Source organism: Neofelis nebulosa, chromosome 2 (assembly GCF_028018385.1).
Source record: "Neofelis nebulosa isolate mNeoNeb1 chromosome 2, mNeoNeb1.pri, whole genome shotgun sequence".
Classification (NCBI taxonomy): domain Eukaryota; kingdom Metazoa; phylum Chordata; class Mammalia; order Carnivora; family Felidae; genus Neofelis; species Neofelis nebulosa.
Genome location: NC_080783.1, coordinates 136,846,365 through 136,873,288, shown reverse-complemented (window position 1 = coordinate 136,873,288; position 26,924 = coordinate 136,846,365). Strand labels below are relative to the sequence as shown.

At 36.2% G+C, this 26,924-nt stretch overlaps 1 protein-coding gene across 2 annotated transcripts in view; it reads left to right on the top strand.

Moving 5' to 3' along the window:
• Window positions 1–26,924, top strand: part of AGL (amylo-alpha-1, 6-glucosidase, 4-alpha-glucanotransferase) — an 84,616-nt gene that overhangs the window by 37,753 nt on the left and 19,939 nt on the right. For both annotated transcript variants that reach the window (XM_058716445.1, XM_058716446.1), the window contains exons 13-27: window positions 150–273; window positions 1,122–1,285; window positions 1,854–1,955; window positions 2,076–2,231; window positions 2,323–2,473; window positions 4,885–5,009; window positions 5,099–5,211; window positions 5,575–5,709; window positions 8,740–8,870; window positions 12,780–12,916; window positions 13,165–13,298; window positions 14,586–14,761; window positions 18,799–18,901; window positions 22,433–22,658; window positions 23,889–24,000. In XM_058716445.1, the coding sequence (XP_058572428.1) occupies window positions 150–273; window positions 1,122–1,285; window positions 1,854–1,955; window positions 2,076–2,231; window positions 2,323–2,473; window positions 4,885–5,009; window positions 5,099–5,211; window positions 5,575–5,709; window positions 8,740–8,870; window positions 12,780–12,916; window positions 13,165–13,298; window positions 14,586–14,761; window positions 18,799–18,901; window positions 22,433–22,658; window positions 23,889–24,000 (2,089 nt within the window). The remainder of the gene's footprint in view (window positions 1–149; window positions 274–1,121; window positions 1,286–1,853; window positions 1,956–2,075; window positions 2,232–2,322; window positions 2,474–4,884; window positions 5,010–5,098; window positions 5,212–5,574; window positions 5,710–8,739; window positions 8,871–12,779; window positions 12,917–13,164; window positions 13,299–14,585; window positions 14,762–18,798; window positions 18,902–22,432; window positions 22,659–23,888; window positions 24,001–26,924) is intronic.

Sequence of the window (26,924 nt, the reverse complement as noted above, 5' to 3'; positions counted from 1 at the left end):
TAAATTTATTTGGAAATTCCTCTTGGATTTCCATTTTGTCTTGCTCCATGATATTTTCCTATGTCAAATCCATTCCTAGTTCTGCCTCCTTTCCTTCCCCACTACTCGCTTTTCTCTTTGTGTTACATTTGTGACTGTGCTTTTTGCAGTACATGTTGGATGCTGCTAGGAAATTGCAACCCAATTTGTATGTAGTAGCTGAACTGTTCACGGGAAGCGAAGACCTGGACAATGTCTTTGTTACTAGACTGGGCATTAGCTCCCTAATAAGAGGTAGGCTTGTTGACGTGTATTTCCCATCTGAAACTTTAGTTTTTGTTCAAGTAGATTAAAGGCATTTAATAGCTTTACATACAATGTTTAGTAACTTCCAACATAGTTAATGTTCTTTTAAATACTCTATACAAAATTTTCTGTAACTCAGTCTGTTTTTATTAGGAAGAATTTCCACTTTGGGGAAAAATATCTCATTAAAATTTTTTTTCAATGTTTGTTTGTTTGTTTGTTTGTTTATTTATTTATTTATTTATTTATTTATTTTGAGAGAGGGAGACAGAGTGCAAGCAGGGGAGGGGCAGAGAGAGAGGGAGACACAGAATCTGAAGCAGGCTCCAGGCTCAGAGTGTCAGCACAGAGCCTAAAGCAGAGCTCAAACTGGTGACCCATGAGATCATGAGTTGAACTCAAGTTGGAGGCTTAACCAACTGAGCCACCCAGGCACCCCCAAAATATCTCATTTTTACACTGAAAGACCAGTAGGATGAATTGATGACTCATGAACAAAAGTATTTTTTTGTTTTTGAAAATATACAAATCTGTTTTTCATCTCCTACTTGGATAGATGATATAATCTTAGGTTTTTCCCATAGATTTTATATAACCAACATCCTAATAAACAACATGTGTTCCCTTTTACCTACATAAGCCTTTTCTTCGGCTAAGTTATAGAGAAGACTTTTTTGTCACCTAAAGTAATAGACATTTGTTTAAATGTTTAAAGTAGTTTTATTTTTTATAATATTTATGTGGCCTTTGTTTGGAAAGTTAGTTATGATAAGAAACCTAACCTCTTCTGGACAATAATAATGAAGATTGTTAAAATATTTTGTAATGCTTTGCAGAGGCAATGAGTGCATATAATAGCCATGAAGAAGGGAGGTTAGTTTATAGATATGGAGGAGAACCTGTTGGATCCTTTGTTCAGCCTTGTCTGAGGCCTTTAATGCCGGCTATTGCACATGCCCTGTTTATGGATATTACCCATGATAATGAGTGTCCTATTGTGGTAAGCATCTAATCTCTTTCTTGTGGTTACTTATTTTGCTAAATTCATGTAGAATTTAAGAAATGTAATGGATCAACATAGGAGAAAAAAAAGAGAGAGAGACACTAACCATAAAAGACACTTAAGTATAGAGAACAAACTGAGGGTTGCTGGTGAGGAGGTAGGTGGGGGCATGGGCTAAATGAAATGGGTGATGGGTATTATGGAGGGCACTTGTGATGAGCACTGGGTGTTGTATGTAAGTGATGAATCACTCAGTTCTACACCTGAAACTAATGTTACACACTGGATGTTAACTAACTGGAATTTAAATAAAAACTTGAAAAAGGAAAAATCAATAAATAAATGTTTTGATATTTAGTTCTCTGATACTTAGTGGCAATAATATCTACATACTTCAGAATCATGTCTTAGATTTATGATTGTGGTACATAGTTTTTTAATGTTTTATTTGTTTTAAAGCATATGAATGTCTTATAGTGTGTAACTATGTATCCTTTACTTCACTTTGCATTTAAAAGAAAATAAACTTGGTTGTTTTTTTGTTTGTTTGTTTATTGTTCTCTAGCATAGGTCAGAATATGATGCTCTCCCGAGTACCACAATTGTTTCTATGGCATGTTGTGCTAGTGGAAGTACTAAAGGCTATGATGAATTAGTGCCTCATCAGGTGTGTTTGTGTGTTGTTGTTTTTTTTTAAATCCATAATGGCCAACAACCTTGAGCACTTTCACCAAAAGTTCTCATTATAATTAAAATGTATACATGGCTAAGTTTTAACTTTGTTCAGATTTCAGTGGTTTCTGAAGAACGGTTTTATACTAAGTGGAATCCTGGAGCATCGCCATCAAATACAGGTGAAGTTAATTTCCAAAGTGGAATTATTGCAGCCAGATGTGCTATCAATAAACTTCACCAAGAGCTTGGGGCCAAGGGTTTCATTCAGGCAAGAAACTAAATTTTTGTTAAGTTTCTTAAGGTTTAATTTCAGAGTAAGTCTTTCCAGTTTGAGTGCTAATGTGTTTTCTGTTTCTCAGGTGTATGTGGATCAGGTTGATGAAGACATAGTGGCAGTAACAAGACATTCGCCCAGTATTCATCAGTCTGTTGTGTCTGTGTCTAGAACTGCTTTCAGGAATCCTAAGACCTCATTTTACAGCAAGGAAGTACCTCAAATGTGCATCCCTGGTAATGTAATATATCCCTGGTATATTGTGATTATATTACTTTGTTATATTAAATTGTAATTATATAGCATATATTATAACACATTGCAAGTATAGCTGTAGTTGAGAAAAAGAATTTGAAACTTTGGGTAAGTTGGGGCACCTGACTGGCTCAGGGTCGTGAGTTCAAGCCCCATGTTGGGTATAGAGCTTACTTTAAAAAAAGAATGGAAGAAAGGAATTAATTTGGGGGAACTTACATTTTTACTACATGGAACAAAACCTGGTCAGAAATATTCTCAAATATTAACATTTTTTGAGTTGTGAAATAGCTTTATTTTTATCTTAATACATTCCCATATTTCCTAGTTTTTATAAAACCTACATGTATTTCTTTTATACCCAAGAAATATATGTGTACATTCATGTGTCTGTATGTATATTTGTGTGTGTGTATTTGTGTATGTGCATGTACATACCTACACACTTATATAAACCAAAGTAAAAAAGAGTTTAATATTTAAGGCTCTTCATAACCCATCCTCAACTGCCTTCCTAGCCCTCTGTTACTCCACTATTTTAACCAGATAGATATTTTCATTGGTCCTCAAGTAGTCTTACTAACATCTATATATGTGTATTTTTCACATCTTTCAAGAACTAAAGTTCCACCTCCCTTGAAAAACCTTTTCTAAGTACTCAGTAATTTCTCTCTTTTGTGAACATACAGCAATTATAGTCTTCCCATATCTCTTCTTTGACAATTATAAAATGCATCCCTGAGATATATCCTTATTATTGCTAGATTTTTTTCTAGATGTGTGTATTTTATCTCCTCACTTACTGTTATATATCATATATTCTAGCAAAACATTCTCCTGTGAGCATTAACAGCTATCCCAGTCTGTCAATTATAAGAATAGATGAAGATTCCTATAAAAATAATCATATTCTATGTCGGTTGCTAGTTGTTAAATATGCATAACTCCAATTTTTAAAAATTATCAACTTGACCAGTTTTAGGATTAAATGTTCATTAGTTATTTTTAACTGTTTACAAGTGTATATTCAGTAATCTTGTCTAATTGTTGCTAATGTACATATATAGTTTTACATGGCTGGAATCAGTGTAGACAGTATTACCTCAGATTTTGTTTTGGTCACCAATCATTACTAAAACATCCCCATTTGGTCCACGAAATTGATTTTCATGATGTTCAATATTTCATATTTTATTATGTTAGTATTCTATTTTTAATATTCTTTATATGTTTAGCGGTGTCTTATTTAAGTTTTGAATATACATTAGGAATAATTTTTTCAGAATAATTTTTTCTTTTAAACAAGCTCTTAGTGGGGCGCCTGGGTGGCTCAGTCGGTTAAGCATCTGACTTCGGCTCAGGTCATGATCTCATGGTCCATGGGTTCGAGCCCCACGTCGGGCTCTGTGCTGACAGCTCAGAGCCTGGAGCCTGCTTCAGATTCTGTGTCTCCCTCCCTCTCTGACCCTCCCCCGTTCATGCTCTGTCTCTCTCTGTCTCAAAAATAAATAAAACATTAAAAAAAAATTTTAAACAAGCTCTTAGTATATATTTCGAGAAGTAGAATTTCTGGATCCAAAGGGTGCTGTTACCTATTGTCAGATTAATGACTTAAAGCTTAAATTATTTAAATAATAAAATTCAAGTTTTATGTATCCTTTGACTCAGCACTTCTGTCCTAGGTATATCTCTGAACAACTCTCAGATATTCCATTAGAAGACAGGGATGAGAATATATTTGGTATATTCATACAGTGGAATGCTATTTGGCATTTGAAATAAATGAGCTGCAGCTAATGTAGCAATGTGAACAAATCTAAAATATACAGTGTTGTTTAATAGAAAGCAAGTTGCAGAACTATGTATATAATCTGAATCCATTTTAATAAAGCTTGGAAATAGGAAAATAACCTGTTGTGTCGGGAAACAGACATATGTAGTAAAAGTGCACAGGATCAGTGAATGCCAAACTGTAGATAGTAGTTACCTCTGAAGGAGAAGGAAAGGTACACATTTGTAATGTTTTTTTAAGCTAGGAAGTAGGACCTGGGTTTTTTTAATTTTTCCCTACTTTTTGTATTTCTGAAATTTTCCAGTTCTTAATACAAGTCTTCTAAGTGATTTATTTTCTCTCTGCTCAAAATTAGGAAGGTTATATATTGTTCCTGAGAGCTAAGCCATTATTACTTGAATAAGATCTCTTTTCAAATAAATCTTTGTTAATTTATGTTTTAAAAACAAAAACATTGTGTGAAAAATGCATCTTGGGTACAATCATCTACCCTCAGACTGATATTTCATATTCAACTTTAAGTTATTTTAAAACCCTTTAGCAATTCCTAATTTCAGGTGGTTTAATATGAAATTTCATTAACATTTCATGTATTCCTAGGCAAAATTGAAGAAGTAGTTCTTGAAGCCAGAACTATTGAGAGAAATGCAAAACCTTATCGGAAGGATGAGAATTTCATCAATGGAATGCCAAATATCACAGTAGAAATTAGAGAACATATTCAGGTATTTGGGACTCTAATCTTACTGCTGTGTTTAACATTTTAAGGACATTAGAATTATTTGTTAAATGGTCTTCTACAATTTTTTTCAAGCTTAGTGAAAGTAAAATTGTTAAACAAGCTGGAGTTGCCACAAAAGGACCCAACGAATATATTCAAGAAATAGAATTTGAAAACTTGTCTCCGGGAAGTGTTATTATATTCAGGTATGTTGGAATTCAAATTGTTGACTTTGTTTGTTTTTGGGTTTGTTTGTTTTTTTTAATGTCTATTTATTTTTTAGAGAGAGAGACAGAGTGCAAGCAGGGGAGGGGCAGAGAGAAAGGGAGACACAAAATCCAAAGTAGGCTCCAGGCTCAGAGCTGTCAGCACAGAGCCCAACGTGGGGCTCAAACTCGTCAACCAAGAGATCATACCTGAGCCAAAGTCAGACCTTAACCAACTGAGCCACCCAGGCTCAGTTTTTTGTAAAATAGATTATATATTTGTTTGTAAAATAGATTATATATTGAGTTAATTTAGAATAAATCATTCCTAAAAAGTAACCATTTTTTAATTAACATTTTCAGAGTTAGTCTTGATCCACATGCACAAGTCGCTGTTGGAATTCTTCGAAATCATCTGACACAGTTCAGTCCTCACTTTAAATCTGGAAGCCTTGCTGTTGACAACTCAGATCCTATATTAAAAATTCCTTTCGCTTTGTAAGTAGTTTATGGAGATTTGCCATTTTAATAACTGATCAGTTACCACAAGTCTGATTGAAGCAATTTTTTATAAGAGTCCTCTATATCCTTGCTACTCACACGGTGGTCCAAAGGCCAGTAGTATCAGCATCATCTGTTATTAACATTTTGTCCTATTGCTTTATCATTTGTGTGTGTGCTTGCTTGTGCACTCTCTCACACTCACGCACTCTCTATATGTAGCAATAGGTAGATACATGCAAACAGATACATACATCTCTATACACACACACACACACACATGCACATGTACACAATTTTTCTGAACTATTTGAGGCTAAGTTACATTCATCATATTCCTTACCACATCATTTTTTAAATGAGACTGTATTGGGGAGGTGGGTGGGGGAGGGGTGGGCTAAATGGGTGATGGGTATTAAGGAGGGCATTTGTTGTGATGAGCACTGGGTATTATATGTAAGTGATGAATCACTAAATTCTACTCCTGCTAGAGTTAACATACACTATATTGCTAACTGGCTAGAATTTTTTTTTTAATTTTTCTTTAGTGTTTATTTATTTTTGAGACAGAGAAAGACAAGAGCTCAAACAGAGGAGGTTCAGAGAGAGGGAGACACAGAATCTGAGGCAGGCTCCAGGCTCCCAGCTGTCAGCACAGAGCCCGATGCAGGGCTCAAACTCATGGAGTGTGACCTGAGCCAAAGTCAGATGCTCAACAGACTGAGCAACCCAAGCGCCCCTTACTGGCTAGAATTTAAATAAAAATTTGAAACACACAAAAAGGGGGAGCATATTATTCTATTATTTGGCTATCCCCAAATTTATTTACTCAGCCTCCAGTTTTTGGACATCTAAACTACATCCAATAATTCCCTGTTATGTATGGTTTTTTTACATTCATCTTTGCCTGAATTCTTAGTCATTCCCTTACTATCTATTCCCTTACTAGGTGGTACCACATAATACCAAAAAATTTGGGTTTTGAAATTTAGAGTTGGCTTTCACTCCAGCTTCACTATTCCTAAAATAATCTTAGACAACATATTAAGATTTTCTTCATCTCAGTTTTTCCACCTGAAGAACTGGGCTGATAATAGCACCTACCTCTTAAATTTAGTAAGGGTTAAATAGGATACTGCATAGAAAGCACTTAACACTTGATGGCACATAATAAATGCTCAATGTATGTTTGCTGTCATAAATACTAGGATAAATTTCCAGAAACGGAATTTCTTCATAAGGCTATCTCCACATATCTGAGGCTTTTAAAACTGCCAAATCTCCTCCAGAAAGATTTTATTCTTTCAGCTGTATGTAAGGGTGTACATTACTTGACATTGTTACCAATTCTGAGTATATATTGTTACAATGTAATGTTAAGAGCATAGAATATCGAACCAACCTGAATTGATTTCAGACTCTCATAGCTGTAAGAAGTAAGACCTTGGGCAAGCAACCTAATAGATATCAATATAGTGCCTCTTTTAAACAGTTATGATTATTTATGTAAAACACTTAGAACAGTGATTATAAGATGATGGTAAGTGATCGATGAGTGTTAGCTATTACTAATCAAACTTGTAAACATAAACTACTTTAAAGTCACATCTTAATTTGTTTTAAATATTAGTTAAGCTAAATTTTTTTTAAGTTTGTCTTTTTAGCAATCTCTACACCCAGTGTGGGTCCCGAACTCATGACCCTGAGATCAAGAGTTGCATGCTCCTCCACCTGAGCCAGCCAGGCACCCCCAAGCTAAATTTTTGTTGTTGTTCACTGGCTGTCCATGAAATATCATTTTATGTACCAGTCCATTTTTCTGTTGTGTTCAACTTTTTGTTTTTATAAGAGCTTTTATCATTAAGGATATTAGCTCCATTCAGACTATTGTTAGAAAAGTAGTTGCATTCTAAAAAAAATCTGTGATGAAGCAATTTGGTGTTTCTGCACAGTACTTATAAAATGAATATTCATCCTCAGACCTACTCAGGTTATTTTGGGGCAAGGCCAAGAAATTTGCATTTTAATAAGCTCCAGGGAATTCATATGCAAGTTCACTGGCTACATGTTGAAAAATATTGCCCTAGAATGGAGTTGATACTGAGACTGCTGACTGATTTGGTCAAACTTGATTCACAGACTGCAGATGAAGGAGAAGTCAGTCCCAGCTGTGGGGACAGAGTCTAGGCAGAGACAGGGAATAAAGCACAGCCAACAATAATTTTCTAAGCTGAGGCGGAACTAAAAGAGAAGGAAGTACATTCAAGAGGATATGTGTTCACATACAACTCAGGAGGATTTGTGTTCAGTTAGGTAAAATGAAATGACTAAACAGCTAGAATTGCAAGAAAGTAGAGTTTTCAGTTGTATTCAGGTGTAGTCAGTAATACAGTCTCACTGCTACCTGGACAAAGGGAAACCAAGGCCATGATAGACACTTCCTTCTAACTACTATCAAGAAGCATCTTTAAGAAAATCCTGGTTTCCTGAATAACCCAACTAAAGGGTAATGCAACCTGCAGAAAGGAGAAAAGGAAAAGGAGAGAAATGCTACCTGATTTCTAAGGTGGTTAACTGTGACTTTTGATTATCCCTTTACTAGTCTTTGAGAAGTATTTTGATTTCAAGATAATTAGCATAAAAAGCTATGGATGTCCCACATAGAATATAAAGAAACAACTAAGCCCAACTAGAAAGATTAAAAAAGTAAATTTGTGAGAAAAAGGTGGTAGCAACCAAAAATTTTCTAGCATACTCTAAGTAGTAAAATTTGGCAATTCTTTTTTTTTTTTTTTTTTTTTTTGCTTGGAAGAAGAGTTACTTCTAACTGAATTTTTAGCATGTTTTATCTTTAAACTACTATTCATAATGAATATTGTTTATAATGTATATCATAATGCCAAATTCCTAAAACATATATTGCTAAGACACTTTATGGTTATGATTCAGATTTCCCTCTTTGGTTTTATTGACAGCAAGTGAAATTTTACTGTATTTAACCAGTTCTCTTTATTTTCAACTTCTTAGTATTGCTTCTAAATTAACTTTGGCTGAGCTGAATCAGGTACTTTACCGATGTGAAGCAGAAGAACAAGAAGATGGTGGAGGCTGCTACGACATCCCAAACTGGTCATCTCTTAAATATGCAGGTCTTCAAGGTAAGCAAATGCAAGGATAGTTAAATCTTTGGAGGGTTTTTTTAGGGTCATATGGTGTCTCCTTTATGGAAATAGGAGTCCAGGCTCAGAATTTGACTGCTTAGGTTCAAATTGTGGCTCTGCCAGCTGGATCTCCAGCAAGTAACTTCCCTTTTCTCTGCTCCAATTTCTGCCTCTATAAAATGTGAAAAATATTGTCTAATTCATAGGGCTTTCTTGAAGACTAAATGAGAAGATTTATTTGGGCCCCAAATGGGACTAGGTTGTAACTATTATACATTCATCTTTCTTTTTCATCTAATTGGAAGTTTTGTTTCATTGCATATTTGTCTTATCCTACAAAGAGAACTTACAATAAAATATTAAGTAGTTGTAAGACAGAACATAGGAGCTAAATATTTAATTATCAGTTTAACCCATCTGGTTGGAAATATTTTCCTGGATGTTTGTCCGGAAAATTTGGTTTATCACACATGTGTTCCTGGTTCATATAGCATCCCATGTATCATGCCTCCTTTGCAACTCTTTATTTTCTTTGTCCATCTAACCCATCTTTAAAGATGAATTCAGGGGCGCCTGGGTGGCTCAGTTGATTAAGCGGCCGACTTCGGCTCAGGTCATGATCTCAAGGTCCGTGAGTTCGAGCCCCACATCGGGCTCTGTGCTGACAGCTCAGAGCCTGGAGCCTGTTTCAGATTCTGTGTCTTCCTCTCTCTGACCCTCCCCCATTCATGCTCTGTCTCTCTCTGTCTCAAAAATAAATAAACGTTAAAAAAAATTAAAAAAAATAAATAAATAATAAAGATGAATTCAATTCTTACATTTTCCACAAAGCATTCCTTAACTATTAATTTTCACAGTTATTTCTTTGTCCCCTTGATACCCATTGTATTAATTTATTATTCCTCTTACTTGGCCCTTGGAATATATTGCGTATTTTAGTAATTAGCACAACGTGTTTTGTGAATCTTTATTGTTGTGGTTAAGAATGGGCTCTAGGGATGCCTGAGTGGCTCAGTTAGTTAAGCATCCAACTCTTGGTTTCTGCTCAGGTCATGATCTCACAGTTTCCAGAGTTGGAGCCTGTGTTGGGCTCTGTGCTGGCAGCATGGAGCCTGCGTGGGATTCTCTCTCACTCCCTCTTTCTCTGCCCCTCCCCCCACTTGCTCTCTCTGAAAATAAATAAATAAATTTGGGGGAAAAAAGGATTTAGAACCAGACTTGCTGGTTCTATACTAACTAGCTGTATAACCTTAAGAGTAAGCTCTCCATAGTTCAATTTTCTCATCTGTAAAATGGAAACAGTACTAGTGCCTACCACAAGGATTAAATGAGATTATACATGTAAAGCATTTAGACAATGCTTGGTTCATAGTTAGTACTTGGTGGTTATTAGCTTTAAAATTCCACTAAGGGGCGCCTGGGTGGCTCAGTCGGTTAAGCGTCCGACTTCAGCGCAGGTCATGGTCTCGCGGTCCGTGAGTTCGAGCCCCGCGTTGGGCTCTGGGCTGATGGCTCAGAGCCTGGAGCCTGCTTCCGACTCTGTGTCTCTCTCTCTGCCCCTCCCCCGTTCATGTTCTGTCTCTCTCTCTGTCTCAAAAATAAATAAACGTTAAAAAAAATTTTTTTAATTCCACTAAGTAGATTGTACCTTGAGAAAAAAGAATGTTTGCCTTTTTTGCATTCTTGTTTTTTAGCTTTTATACTTTCTACAAAACTAAGCACATAAGAAGCTGTCAGTAAATTTCAGATTTTTGTACTTATGACACTTTTTTCTAAAACATCTCACTTTCAACACATGATGTTTTGTGCTGTGAGAAATAAAGAAATGTATATGTTACCAGTCATAAACAGCTATTCATTCCATTTTCACTCCGAGCTGTTGAACACCTGCTACTTGACAGAAAAGACTTCCATGAACTTCTTTTTTTTAATTTTTTTTTAATGTTAATTTTTTATTTTAGAGAGAGCATGAGCAGGGGAGGGGCAGAGAGTGAGGGAGACAGAATCTGAAGCAGGCATCAGGCTCTGAGCTGTCAGCACAGAGCCAGATGTGGGGCTTGAACTTATGAACTGTGAGATCACGACCTGAGCCGAAATTGGACGCCTAACCGACTGAGTCACCTAGGCGCCCTCCATGAACTTCTTTTCTTTCCTTTCTTAGAGTTAAGTCTAGTTCGTTACTAACTCTGTCCTAATTTATTTTTTTCTTTATATCAATCCCTTTTTTCTCTGACAGTTTAGTGTTTCCAACATTCCACTGAATATTTCTAGCAGGCTCTTGATAGCAACATTCAGGGTGCCTGGGTGGCTTGATCGGTTGAGTATCAGACTTCAGCTCAGCTCATAATCTCACTGCTTGTTTGTTCAAGCCCAATGTCAGGTTCTGTGCTGACAGCTCAGAGCCTGGAGCCTGCTTCAGATTCTGGGTCTCTGTCTCTCTCTGCCCCTCCCCCGTGCTTACGCACCTGCGCTCTCTCTCTCTCTCTCTGTCTCTCTCTCTCTCTCTCTCAAAAATAAATATTAAAAAAATTTTTTTAAATAGCAATATCCAGTTACATCAAACCAACCAACTTCACTGACTTTCTCTCCCCTAAGCCGCATTCCCCTTCTCTTCTTCTCTACTTCTTACAATAATACATATTCAGTCATGTTGGAATCCAGGAATCTATTTTTGGATCCATCCCTCTTATCTTCACTATTTAATCAGTGATTATGACTATGGATTTTTTTCTGTGTTCTCTGTGATATGCCATATCCTTTTATTTTCTATTTTCTATTATTTATTTCTATTTTCTATAACTATTTCGTAGTTAGCACCCTATTCAAAGACTAAGTCCCGTCTGCAAAACCAAGTAACCTGTTTTCCAACCTCTTGTTGCCTCTTCCACAAATCATTCCATCCCATTGATATATCAGATCTCTAAAACGCTGCTCCATCATGTCACCATTATTAAACAAGTGGAGCTCACATTTGCTGAGCGATGTTTGCCTTCCCTTAAAATACTAGGGCAAAAGTGAAATGTTATTTTATACTGTCTTGTTTTCTAGTTGTTTTTTTTTTTTATGTTTTAAGCTTTGTTTCCCAAAGAAGGTTGTAAAGGCCCTTGAGAGAAAGAACTACATCTTAAATTTATATAATTATTTTTTCAATTTCTCAAGACATGCTACATACACAGTAGAATTAAATTCTAAATATATAAATAAATTTAGTCAAAGTGAACTTGGTGAGGCTATTAATATGTTTTTAAGGTGGAAATTATTGCATTATTGGGCAACCAAAGAAGTGCTATTGTTCTGTCATTAAAATAACAGACTCTGCTATGTATGCATAGGAATTCTATGAGTTTCTGTTGAGTATTACTTAAGGATATGCCCATATATTCACCTTGATGGTTTGTTTAGTCCCAGCTACCTCTTGTTATATTTCAAAGATTCTTTCCAAAGCAGGCTTTGTTATTATTGTTACCAGAGATGCTCTTGTTCTCTCTGAAACCAGTCCTGCGATTGCCTGAATAGTAATGAATCTACCACTTTCCACTATGAGAAGACACAGACTTACCAATTTTTCCCCAGTGCCTTAGGGTAGGGAAACTATGACATTTAGTTGCCTTTGAATATTATAATATTCAAATTCAAAAGAACAAAACAAGTCCCAGAAGTTAAGCATCCTGGAAAGCTCGGCATAGCTCCTATGACAGTAGTCCCCTTCAGTATGTCTTTGTATCTTGGGCCCAGCCACTGTTGCCACACTTATCTCTAACCACGGGAAGTGCCACTGTGGTCTTTGCAGCCCTTGTGTCTACGTCTATATGTGTTCACCCTAAATCATTAGAGACAGCAGTAGCCCAGGCTATGGGAACAAGTTGCCTCTGCTAATAACAACATGATATTTCTATGAATTTTCAGGATTAATGTCCGTCTTGGCAGAAATAAGACCAAAGAATGACTTGGGGCATCCCTTCTGTGATAATTTGAGATCTGGAGATTGGATGATTGACTATGTCAGTAACCGGCTTATTTCGCGGTCAGGAACTATTGCTGAAGTAAGTAAAGCTATGTTCTAGCTGAAAAAAACAAGGACACAAATAAAAATTATGTTACTATGGTATCTATAAAACTAACATTGTTTTCTGACCTGAAATATTTCCCTCCCTTCTTCATCATCTTCTGATTCTAATAAATGGAAATCTAGTGGATTATTAGATAATAGATGCATGTTTGGATTTACCTCTTAAAATGCATCCAGCCTGTAAACACACCGAATTAACTTCTAAAATTATTTTTATGACAGGTTGGTAAATGGTTGCAGGCTATGTTCTTCTACCTGAAGCAGATCCCACGTTATCTTATCCCATGCTACTTTGATGCTATACTAATCGGTGCATACACCACTCTTCTGGATATAGCATGGAAGCAGATGTCAAGGTATATCCAACAAAGCTGGAGTAAATAGGCATGCTTGTGTAGAAACTGTATGCAGTCAGTTTATACACACATTTGAAAGACCAAAACGTAAGGAATTGTCATAGACTTAGAGCTGAGAGTCTGTAAGTGGATAATAAATATATTTGCATCCTTTAATCTGGAGCATATAAAAACAAACATCCCCATTAAAATCTGTTCAGTAAAGCTAAAAAAACATGTTCATGAGAAAATTTAATTGTTTTATATTATTTGTTTCTGTTTACTCGTTGACTTGTTACGTTAATGGATATAAGTTTAGAATATGCATACAAAATACGCCTGGGTAGCTCAGTCAGTTAAGCGTCAGACTTCAGCTCAGGTCATGATCTCACGGTGTGTGAGTTCAAGCCCCACGTCAGGGCCTGTGCTGATAGCTCAGAGCCTGGAGCCTGCTTTGGATTCTGTGTCTCCCTTTCTGTCTGCCCCTCCCCTGCTCGTGCTCTTTCTCTCAAAAATAAATAAAAATGTTTAAAAAAATTTTTTTAAAGAATATGCATATATAGTTCTTTTTCTAATTTCTCATTAACTAAGAAAAAAATTATTCTGTTATTATGAATGAAATCTGCCTTTAGTGATGAATTTCCCTAAAATGAAATTACAGATCTAATGTGCCACTGAAGAGCCACCAAATTGATTTGGGCATAATTTCAGAAAAAACAGAACTTCAGCTCTTCCTTCCATTTGGCACAACAAGCTCATGGACTTAAAGCCAGTTGTAATATTGGGTGAAATGAAAGCAGTTCTGAAATGTAACCAAATTGAAAATGTTTTCAACTAGTATTACCATTTTTACACATCTGCGTAGAGAGACTTTGAAAGAAACCAAATAAAATGACACTGCTAAATAATTTTGAAATAGTAGGTATGCAAGATGAGTAAGTTCTAGAAATGTGCTGTGTACCATTGTGCCTGTAAATAGCAGTATTGCATTGTACGCTTAAGATCTGTTGAGAGTAGATTTCAAGTATGTGGTATGAACACCACAATTTTGCATTTCTACAAATAATATTTTTAAGTGTATTTATTATTCGAGAGGAAAGAGAGAAAGAGAGAGAATGTGCACAAGAAGGGGAGGGGCAGAGAAAGGGAAAGAATCCCAAGCAGGCTCAGCACAGAGCCTGACTCAGGGCTCAATCTCACAAACCATGAGATCATGACTTGAGCCAAAATCAAGAGTAAGACACTCAGCTGACTAAGCCACCTAGGTGCCCCTCTACAAATATTTTAAACTCGGTCACTTTGTTACAGCTTTGTTCAGAATGGTTCTACCTTTGTGAAACACCTTTCACTGGGATCAGTGCAAATGTGTGGAGTAGGAAAGTGCCCTTCTCTGCCACGTCTTTCACCTTCACTCATGGATGTGCCATATAGGCTAAATGAGATCACAAAAGAAAAGGAGCAATATTGTGTATCTCTAGCTGCAGGTAAGAAATTACATACAGGTTAAAATGTGTCAGTCAATATTTTTTCAAAGAGGAAAAGCTATGGGGAAATGACTAATTTTTTTAAAAAACTCATGATGTTACCCAAGATTTTATATGACTGCTTAGTAAAACTCCATAGCTACTCACTTGTAAAACTAACAATTGTGCTTACTATTTAATTAATACTGTGAAACAGACATTTATATTTGTGTTTTCATTGTGGCTCATTAATCCTTTTCTTCTGCATGTTTCTATTTTTTCCAACTCTGAGTATTTTGTATTTTTTTTATCAGATTTGTTTTACTACTCTTTTACATTATATTATACTTCTTTCCCAATTTAAAAAATTAACTCAAGGGGCACCTGGGTGACTCAGTTGGTTGAGCATCCAGCTTCAGCTCAGGTCATGATCTCACGGTCCATGCCGTGAGTTCGAGCCCCACATCGGGCTCTGTGCTGACAACTCAGAGCCTGGAGCCTGCTTCTGATTCTGTGTTTCCCTCTCTCTCTACCCCTCCCCTGCTTGCTTTCTGTCTCCCTCTCTCTCTCTCTAAAAAATAAACAGTTAAAAAAATTAACTCAACCTTGCAAATTACCAAGAGATAATAGGAAGATCCTCTACATGTTACAAAACACAAAACAAATGTTAAATAATTTTTATTATGTGTCTAGTTGCAATAAAATTCTTTCAACTCTATTTGTTGGCATCCTTTCCTGCAAGTAGTATTAAAACCTGAATCAAGAAACAAATCTCAGTAAGCAAAATAGGCTAAAGAACAGGCTTTTATTTTCTTTTTAATATATTTCAAGCTATTTCTAGAACGTGCTTAATACGTAACACCACTGAATTTAAAACTTTCCAAACTAAACTGAAAAATACCAAATTGCAGGATGAAGATAATAGTAGTTATGTGATTTCCTCTGTTTACCCTTGAATTTGCATCTACTCAGACCAAGAAAAAAGACTTCTTAAGACCTGACAACTAAAAAAGAAATTAACTTTTCATTTAGAATGATCATATGAATCCTCTGAATGTTTTAATTATATAATCATGTTTTAGATTTTCACTCAATATCATCTCCTCCTGGTACTTAATTTCCCCTGTGAATTCATGCAGATACTCATGAAACTGAACTGGGTCATTGTGGAAAAAAAATTGATATGCAGAATTTGGTTTTAAAGCCCACTGCTTAGGGGCGCCTGGGTGGCTCAGTCGGTTGGGCGACCGACTTCGGCTCAGGTCATGATCTCACGGCTTGTGAGTTCGAGCCCCGCGTCAGGCTCTGTGTGGACAGCTCGGATCCTGGAGCCTGCTTCTGATTATGTGTCTCCTTCTCTCTCTGCCCCTCCCCCACTCATGCTCTGTCTCTCTCTGTCTCAGAAATAAACATTAAAAAAATTAAAAAAATAAAAATAAAAAAAATAAAGCCCACTGCTTAGAAGCCTATTACACAGTATAGTGATCTCAACATTCTTGACTATGCACTGCTATTGTTAAGCACTCCCAAAATAAATATACTGATATAGTGGTATCATAACTGGTATATTGATATGTTATGATATGTGATATAATCTTGTACAGTGTAAAATAAAAACAGAAACTAAAAAGGTAATGGGGCACCTGGGTGGCTCAATCAGTTAAGCATTTGACTTTGGCTCAGGTCATGATCTCATAGTTCATAAGTTCAAGCCCCCCATCAGGCTCTGTGTTGACAGCTCAGAGCCTGGAGCCTGCTTCAGATTCTGTGTCTCCCTCTGTCTCCCTGCCTCTCCCCCACTCACACTCTCTGTCTGCCTCTCAAAAAATAAATAAATGTCAAAAAAAAATTTTTGGGAAACCAGAAAGGTAAGTTGATAAATATAAATAGAAGTTTTGATATTTCCTTCTAGTATCCCAAGAGACTGTTCTGTATGCTACATACTAACAAAAAACAGAACTGTGCTCATTTTTGCAGATAGGTTTTTGGGGGTTCATTTTAAAATGAATACCAAGGTCTTTGGTGACAATAGTACCAAAAAAAATTATAATTGTAAACTTGTATAATAATTGACAAGGTAGAAATCACTCAGAAGATATGTGGTAAGTCCTATACTCTTAGAGGTCAAAAGGTTAACGCTAACATTTCCACATATCAGTGCTAGAGATTTTATAGTTTTGACTTCTTCCCAAAGACAAATTGCCTGTATTTTAGGGCATAACAACTCAAATTTACCCTTAAATCTATCTATATTCATAATTTATTCAAAGTGTTAAATGGGTTAAAGTACCAGGAAGTCTGTGTGGCATAGAGTGGTATTATAGATGTCTACTGTCCTCATCGTCATCAAAGTTACAATCATCAACCATATATAAACCATATATTAATAATCAACCATGTGCAAATAATACACAAAGTGTTTAGAGAAATTTTGTACCATTATTTTAGAGACAATGTAAAAACGAAACGTCTAATATTGCCTTTAGTTCTGATCCTTCTTAATAGAAAGTAATGTCGACTCTCCAAGAAGGCAAAGACCCAATAAGCAGAAACTTAAATTGTGAAGTATACTTAGGAATGGCCAAAATTTTCTTTTATCTCAGGCAAATTCTTTCACTTCTCAACTTACCTTTTTTTAAAAATGTTTATTTATTTATTTTGAGAGAGAGAGATTGCGCCAGCATGGAGAGAGAGATCAGAGAGAGAATCCCAAGCAGGCTCTGAGCTGTCAGCACAGAGCCCAACGTGGAGTGATCTCACGAATCGTGAGATCATGACCTAAGCAGAAATCAAGAGTCACATGCTTAATTGACTGAGACACCCAGGCACCCCGCAATTTGCCTTTTATAATTAGTCTTTTATTTCATTCATTCAATAAATTTTTATAATTTTTTCTTACCAGTTACAACTTTTAGCAATAGATATAGTTTGGTAAATAAGCCAGATAAGGTTTCTGTTGTCGTGAATCTTATTTTCCACTATGGAGAGACATTTATTCATTCAACAAACCAGAAAACAAGCAAACAAGATAATGTCATATAGTGTTAAGTGTTTAGAAGATAGTTATGAATGAACACTGTGTACATTTTATGTCCTTAGTTTTCCCTTCCTGAAAAATGTGTTGCATTTATGCTTTAGCATAGTTCTTTTTTTGAGTGGAATGCTAATTTCCTTTACTTTCCTACTGATCATTGTTTTTGGTACCAATAAAGATAACAATATATTCTTTACTTGTTTTATAAGAAACCAAACTCAATCTAAAAGTTGTAGATTTTATCCATCAATCACCCTATCTTATCTCATGCATAAAGGCTGTAGTTACCTAGAATGTTCAAGTTATTTAGCACCTGAAATCCTTATTTTCATTTATAAAAACTGGCTAACAAAGTCTAACACTTTTAAGTTGTTTTGAATTAATGGGAAATTTGGTATTAAAGTTTGTCTCTAGACTGATAGATTAATAAACATATTCAATTATATATCAGTAAGGTAATCATTTTGTATTTAGAGTAATTTGTTGCCTTTAAATTGCAGGTGGAATCTTTTCAAATGTATCATTAACATTATATGGCGCAGCTGTCTTTTTCTCGAGCTTATCTGTTCTCATATCTGGAGAGTGTACTTTTCACTTTATTAAACTTTCCCACTTGTGTTACTCAAAATATATATATATATAATTAATATTGTATTGTTTGTTTATATGTTAAATACTAGATCTCTGATTTCAATTTAGCTTTAACTTATTAAAAGAAAGTTTATCTGTGTTTAAAGACTCACATTCTAATCAATTCAGGTAAGTATCCCTCTCCAGTCCTTGATTCTTAATATCTTCAAAATCATGGATTCCCTTAAGAAAGTAATAAGAATATGGAACCTCATCACACAAAGTTGATGTAGGTATAAATACATCACACATTTTGCATATAATTTTAGAGGGCTTGCAGACTCCCTGTAGCTTATTCTTGTCCCCCACGCTTAAAGCAACTGGTCTATAGTAATGGAGTTCATAGGGGTTTGGGTGTATTATTAATATATTACTTTGTTGTGTTTTCTATTAGGTTTACCTCATTTTTCTTCTGGTATTTTCCGTTGCTGGGGAAGGGATACTTTTATTGCACTGAGAGGTCTACTGCTGATTACTGGACGCTATTTGGAGGCCAGGTAGGAGATCTCTAAAGAGTTGGAGCACAAGTTTGTGTCTAAATATTTTTCACATGCTCTTCAAACCTTCCTCCTTGCCATCTATTTGTAACAGTTGGGAGGTAGGTTTTCCTTAGGTGTTTTTTTTTTTTTAATATTTTTTAATGTGTATTTACTTTTGAGAAAGAGAGAAAACGAAACAGAGTATGAGGGGGGAGGGACAGAGAGAGAGAGAGAGAGAGAGAGAGAATATGAATCCGAAGCAGGCTCCAGGTTCTGAGCTGTCAGCACAGAGCCTGACACTGGACTCGAACTCACGAGCTGTGAGATCATGACCTGAACTAAGTCAGATGCTGAATCGACTGAGTCACCCAGGTACCCCTATTTTATTTTATACATGTTCATTTAATAAGATCACAGAATTTCAAAGTAGTGAAAATTTTTGAAGTTACTAAGTTCTAGTCCTTCATGTTATAGGTCAGGTTATCTTCAGCATTTGCTAATTGATTTCAGTAAAACTAAAAAATATTTAACCATGTTACTAACATCACTCACTAAAGAATAAAACTTCTATGCCTGAATTAACTATAAGAACTCAGATTCACCTTTAGGTAAAATTTGAATTTTATCATTTTTTTCCTTCTATAATGAACACTGAGTCCTGTAGAAAGAATTGTAGTATCAGCTTTTCCTCTATCTGTTGTCAGGCCTTGGAACCTCCAGTTTTATGTTTTTTTAGATTTAAAATAGTGTTTCTTAATGTCACAATCGTATGAATGAAACTACCAAAGGCAGAAAAGAGAAGCTATTATAGCAGTGCTGCTCAAATGAGCACAACTCAGTGCCACCAACCAGCAGTGTCACCATCATCTGAGGACTTGTTAGAAATGTAAATTCTTGATCCTTATGCTGGACCTCCAACTGTGGGGATAGAGAGGGCAGAGTACCAGGTAGAAATCTGTGTTTTCCAGGTGATTTTCAGCAGCCCAAGGCTAAAGTTTGACAGCGCTGCTCTACAAGTTAAAACTTTCAGCAAAAAAAGCATTTATATGATTCCTTGTTTTGATGTCATTCAGAAAATAACTGAAATTTGCCTCTTCAAATGACAAAAGTTTTGTTTTCAATCCTTTTAAAATTGAAAATGTCTAAGTAGGCATCTGAAATGTATCATATTCTTCCCTGCTAACCTAATATAATAAGATCATTTCTTATTGACTAAAGAGACCATTGTGGGGCTGTAGAGATTTGGGACGCTGTTTGCTTCTTCCCCAAATGCTCTAAATTACCATGATTAAAAAGTAGGAAATGGAACATCAGAATTCAGCACAATGGCTAAGAAATTGGGTTTCGGCCAGACTGCCAGGTTCTAGTCCTGGTTCCAAACTACCAGCTGACACATTATCTTTGTTGTACTCTCCGTAAAATGGTGATAGTACTTAACCTACAGGGGTTTTGTGAAGATTAAATGAGCTATACAGTTATAGCGTCTAGAACAGTATCTGTCACATACATTACACAAATGTTAATTTTTTAATCATTATTATTATTTTCATTGTTATCTGGGCTCTCAATTATCACTTCTATATACTACCAACAATTTCTCCTTCTCAATTTTACATATGACTGTCTAGATCAGGGGTCAATGAAATATGGCCTACCGCCTATTTTGTATCACCTGGGGCAAAGAATAATTTTTACCTTTTTAAAGAGTCATTTAAAAAAGAAGAATACATGATTGAGACCATACATATGGCCAACAAATCCTAAAATATTTACTTTCTGGTCCTTTACGGAAAAAAGGTTGCCTACCCTGATCTAGATGATTCCAAGAGGATAATGTATGTGTTAGGGTAGTACTAGCTGCTATATAAATTACAAACTCTTAAGGCACATGGGTGGCTCAGTCGGTTAATCATCTGACTTTGGCTCAGGTCATGATCTCATGGTTCGTGAGTTTGAGCCTCACATCAGGCTCTGTGCTGATGGCTTGGAGCCTGGAGCCTGCTTTGGATTCTGTGTCTCCCTCTCTCTCTCTCCACCTCCCCCGCTCACACTCTGTCTCTTTCTCTATCTCAAAAATAAATATTAAAAAAAATGTTTTTTCTTTATAAACTTAAATGGTTTTTCACAGACGAAATTTATTTCTTGCTTCTCGCCCCAAATGGGTGTTCAGGAGGTAGCTTTCCACATAGTGATTCAAGGATACAGGCTCCTTCATCTTGAGGATCGACCATCTCCCAGGGCCTCTGAGTACTACTTTCCAATCAGCTGGCAGAGAGGGAAAGAGCCTAAGGAAAATGCACCTGTTCTGTGCACTTAACATACATTAGTTCCATTCACATGTTTGCCTTAGAATCCAGTAATCTGGTCACAGCCAGCTCTAAAGTAGGTTGGGACATGGGGGAAAGCCATTTTGGTGGACACATGGCTATCTCTACCACAGAGAGTTCTGCTTCCTCCTTCTGCAGAGATATTCATGGACAGAAGTCTTTGTATTCAACTTTCAAGTGTGTGACATTGTTCTGGATGGCTAAGATTGCTGCATTCTGACCTTTTATTAATTGGAACTGTCACTATCCATACTAACACTTTTGTGCTGCAGGGTATAAGAAGGATTTTTATTGCACTATTATTTAAGAGACAGGCATTAAACTGAGACACAAAACTAATTAAATTTCCAAATGGTTTAGCCAAAAAGCACTGAGGCCAGACATTTTAAATGACTTTTCCTAGGTAATACAGATGGCAATGCTAGGTTTTAAACCTCAGTCTTCTTATTTCTTTTTTTTTTTTTTAATTTTTTTTTTTCAACGTTTTTTATTTATTTTTGGGACAGAGAGAGACAGAGCATGAACGGGGGAGGGGCAGAGAGAGAGGGAGACACAGAATTGGAAACAGGCTCCAGGCTCCGAGCCATCAGCCCAGAGCCTGACGCGGGGCTCGAACTCACGGACCGCGAGATCGTGACCTGGCTGAAGTCGGACGCTTAACCGACTGCGCCACCCAGGCGCCCCATCAGTCTTCTTATTTCTTACGTCTTAGATTTTAGAATGCAATATGCCATCTTACGAAGTTGTCATTTGGTATATGACAGTACAATAATACTTTAAAAGATGTATTCTCTACCAGTTTTGAAAATAAATCATGATTTTCAAGGTCAACTTTTACTCATTTATTTTCTTACATATTTGCTTTGCTCTTCTTATCTGCTATTTAAAATAATAAAGTTCATTTCATAGTTACTTAGATTTTGAAATACCACAGATTTCAAAAGTAGAATCTAGAGATATGAGGGGCCCTAAAAACCACCCAGTCCAATCCCTAAATCCACAGATAAAAAAAACTATCCCAGAGAAGGTAAGATTGTCAGAGAAAAAGCCAGGGCTAGGATCAAGGTTTCTGGCCTTTAATTCAGTGCTTGATGTATCATATTATGGCCACTTCTCCATGAAATTTCAAAGAAGGGCAGAAATAGTAGTCACAAAAAGGGACTTAAAATTTTTTAACTGATTGTTTTCATATCAAATGATCCACCTAATTCTGTTGTTTTAGGAATATTATTTTAGCATTTGCTGGTACCCTGAGACACGGTCTCATTCCTAATCTCCTGGGCGAAGGAACTTATGCCAGATACAATTGCCGGGATGCTGTGTGGTGGTGGCTACAGTGTGTTCAGGATTATTGTAAATTCGTTCCCAATGGCCTAGACATTCTCAAGTGCCCAGTTTCCAGAATGTATCCTACAGATGATTCTGCTCCTTTGTCTGCCGGCACACTGGTAAAAATCATCTTAAAATAATTTCTTTTTCCTGAAAAATGACTTCTAGCTGTAAAAGTGTATAAAATATAAAAGTGCATGTAATTAAGAATCCAGATCTGAAGAATTCAAGTATTGGTATTTGTTTAGCACCTGCTAGGACTTTGAAAGATTGCAGTGATAAGACTGCTTATCTTCAAGTGCAAGTTCAAACTTCAAGTTCAAGGAAGGAACTTGCAACATGGTAGAAAAGATAACGTATACATATTATGGTCATTACAAAAAGGTGTATAGGAAATGCCATGCATAAAAGAGAGAGAGAGAATCTAATAGGTAGTTGGTTCTTAGTGAGGACTTCATAAAGTAGCTAAAATTTCACCTCAACTGAACCTTAAAAGGGGAGTAGGATTTCAGCAGAGATGAGGGAAGTTGTGAGAAAACATCAAAGATGAAAGGAAAAATAAAGTGCAGGGTGGATTGAAGCACATTTAGGACATGCTTCTCAGTCTAGTTTGACTTTTTGTGTAGGGCACCTGCAGGGTAATAAGAGATAGTGGAAAGGGTGAACAAGGTTGCAGAGAGCCTGATCACCAAACCACAATGCCCTTACCTTGTGAACAGTGCAGAAAAAATAAACGTTTTGAGTGGTTTTCTTCCCAGTCAATAATGTACAAAGATTATGTACTTTTGCCATTTCTGATCCGCCTTTATATTATAGTTTGTTTGGTATGTGATTGTGGAGAACTTCTAAACCAACTTAAAGTTAGCAGAGATCTGTGCCCCCATGATATTTTTGTCATGAAATATTCAAAGAACATTTGTCAAAAAAAGTTTTTACCTAAAGTGTCACTTTACCATGTAATTTATCCCTGTTACTATATATGTGGATGCGTAAAAACAGCAATGCCAATTTAGATTTCTGTAGCTTCTGTAGAAGCTAGATACATTTATTATCTGCACAGTTCACTTGAACAGAAACTATACAAACTCACAAGATTCATTTTCATGTGTCAGCAAAATTACAAACTATTTCATATCACAGACATGAATAGTTGAAACTACAGTATGTTAAATATTCATATGCCAGAGGCTGACTGTTTAATGTGGGGTATAGGAACTTCCTTCCCCAGTCCCACCCCATTTCTCTTCCAGAGGAAAATATGTTTTCACAAAACTACAGTTGTGGGATTTGGGAAAAGGTAAGAAAAATACAGTTTCTAACAAAAATAACATCCATTGTATCTCAAACAGGATCAGCCATTGTTTGAAGTAATACAGGAAGTAATGCAAAGACATATGCAGGGCATACAGTTCCGAGAAAGGAATGCTGGGCCACAGATAGATCGAAACATGAAGGATGAAGGTACATAACTTTACATAGTAAAGATTTACTGATGAGGTGGAATTAAACCTTGTAATTGTTCATGTATTTTTTTAAGTTTGTTTGGGGTTTTTTTTGTTGTTTTTTTTTTCAACGTTTTTTATTTATTTTTGGGACAGAGAGAGACAGAGCATGAACGGGGGAAGGGCAGAGAGAGAGGGAGACACAGAATCGGAAACAGGCTCCAGGCTCCGAGCCATCAGCCCAGAGCCTGACGCGGGGCTCGAACTCACAGACCGCGAGATCGTGACCTGGCTGAAGTCGGACGCTTAACCGACTGCGCCACCCAGGCGCCCCAAGTTTGTTTGTTTTAAGAGAGAGAGAGAGCAGGAGAGGGGCAGAGAGAGAAGGAGAGAGAGAGAGAGAGAGAGAGAGAGAGAGAGAATCTCAAGCAGATTCCGCATTGTCAGCACAAAGCCCATTGTGGGGCTCTATCCCACAAACTGTGAGATTGTAATGTGAGCTGAAACCAAGAGTCAGACGCTTAACTGACTGAGCCACCCAGGAGCCCCTAATTGTTCATGTATTTGACAAATATTTTATTTGTGTGTGAAACTTCAAAATATAACAATGAGAAAGGTTAACACAGTTCCTGATCTCACCGGTTTAGTTTTAGTTTCTAGAGGAAAGATAAAATTTTATATCTTTTTAATTTTGTATCTTTTTGCCAGCCAATTTGAAAGGTAATTTTGGTGGTTGCATTTATAAGCATAATAAATGAGGGCTTACTATGTGCTGGGCATTGTGCTAACTACTTTACCTATGTTATTCCCATTTAACACTCCCAAGAACATTGGGGATGCATTATATTGTTCCCAGGTGTATTGATAAGATGACCGAAGCAGAGTAGCTTGCCCAGAGTCACACAGCTACTAAGTGGCAGAGCTAGGATTTTGTCCACAATCTTTCTCTGTAACTTAGGCTCTTATAAGATTCTTTTTGTAAAAAGCTTTGTCTACAGAGTTAAAATAGATCTACTTTTTTAACCTCTTTTAAGTTTATCATGTTCCTATTTTTATGGCACACTATCATCATCAGCCAACGCAAGGCTAATGACAATTTATTTTATTATCCATTCCCTCTAGAGACATTCCGTACAGGAAGTAATATAAAGACACATGCAGGGCATACAATACATATACATTTGCTGTATATTTATATATTGTTCTGTGAAACATATACTGCTTTATGTGCATGTAGATTTTAACTTTTTAATTTTGAAAGAATTAGAGATTGATAGAAAGCTGTAAAAATGACACATAAGAGTATACTGAGGCCTTCATCCAGCTACCCCAATGAGGATATCTTACCTATTTTATCTATATCTTACTGTAATACAATATCAAAATCGGGAAGCTGACATTGGTTCAATACTGTTAACTAGACCATATTCAATTTTCACCATTCTTACATTAACTCATTTGTGTGTGTACATGTGTGTGCATGGCTCTGTGTAATTTTGCCCCATGTGTAACTTCATGTAATCGCCACCACAATCAATATATAGAAATGTCTTCTTTGTGCTACCCCTTAAGAGTCACACCAACAATCCCTGGTCTCTGGCAACTACTAATCTGTTCTGCATCTCTATAGTCTTGTGATTTTTAATTTTTTAATTTTTATTTTTTTTAATATAATTTATTGTCACATTGGCTTATATACAGTACCCAGTGCTCATCCCAACAAGTGCCCTCCTCGATGCCCTTCACCCATTTTCCCCTCTCCCCTACCCCCCCATCTACCCTCAGTTGGTTCTCTGTATTTAAGAGTCTGTAGTTTTGTCATTTTAAGAATGTATATAAATGGAATCATATAGCATGTAAATTTTTGAGATAAGTTCTTTCAGTAAGCATATTCCCTTTGAGGTCCATCCAAGCTGTTGCATGTATCAGTAGTTTATTCCTTTTTATTGCTCAGTAGTATTCTCTTTCCTGGATGTAACATTCATCTGTTGAAGGACATTTTGGTTATTTCCATTTTTTGGTTAATATAAATAAAGCTAATACCAACATTTATATACAGATGTTTGTATGAACATAAATTTTTATTTCCCTGGGACAAATGCCTGAGAATGTGATTGGGTCATATGGTAAGTATGGATTTTGTTTTATAAGAAACTGCCAAACTATTTTCCAAAGTGGTGTACCATTTTACATTCCCTTCTGCAAACTTGAGAGACCCAGCTTCTCCACATCCTCAGCAGCATTTGACGTTAATCACTTTTTTTAAGCTGTTCTGATAGTTGGGTACACCACTACCCATTGTGGTTTTAATTTGCATTTCCCTAATGACCAATGGTATTGAACATCCATTCATGTGCTTATTTGCCATTTGTATCTCTTTCTGATGAAATGTCTGTGTCTTTTGCCCATTTTTTAATTGGAGTGTTGGTTTTTTCCACTATTGAGGTTTCTTGTGTATGTAGCACAATCCACATAACATGTTTAGCATTTTACCATAAAATGTATCATTTTAAGTGTACAATGGCTTTAAGTACATTCACGTTATTATGAAACCATCATCACTCTCCATCTCCAGAACTTTTCATCATCTTAAACTGAAACTCTGTGCCCAGTAAACAATAACTCCTCATTCCCTCCTCCCTCATCCCTAATAACCACTATTCTACTTTGTGCCTCTGTAAATTTGACTATTCTACATGCCTTGTGTACATGGAATCATGCAGTATTTGTCCTTTTGTGTCTGGCTTATTTCACTTAGCATTGCTGTATCAGAGCTATATATACTATACTCTTATGCTCTTTGATTAAGTACTACCAAATTTCTTTCCATAATTATTACGCCAGTCTGTATTCTCACTGACAATCAAAGTGGCTTCTTCTTTGCCCACCCGCATTGTCCACTAATCTCATGGGTGTAAAGCAACATGTAATTGTTGTTACTTG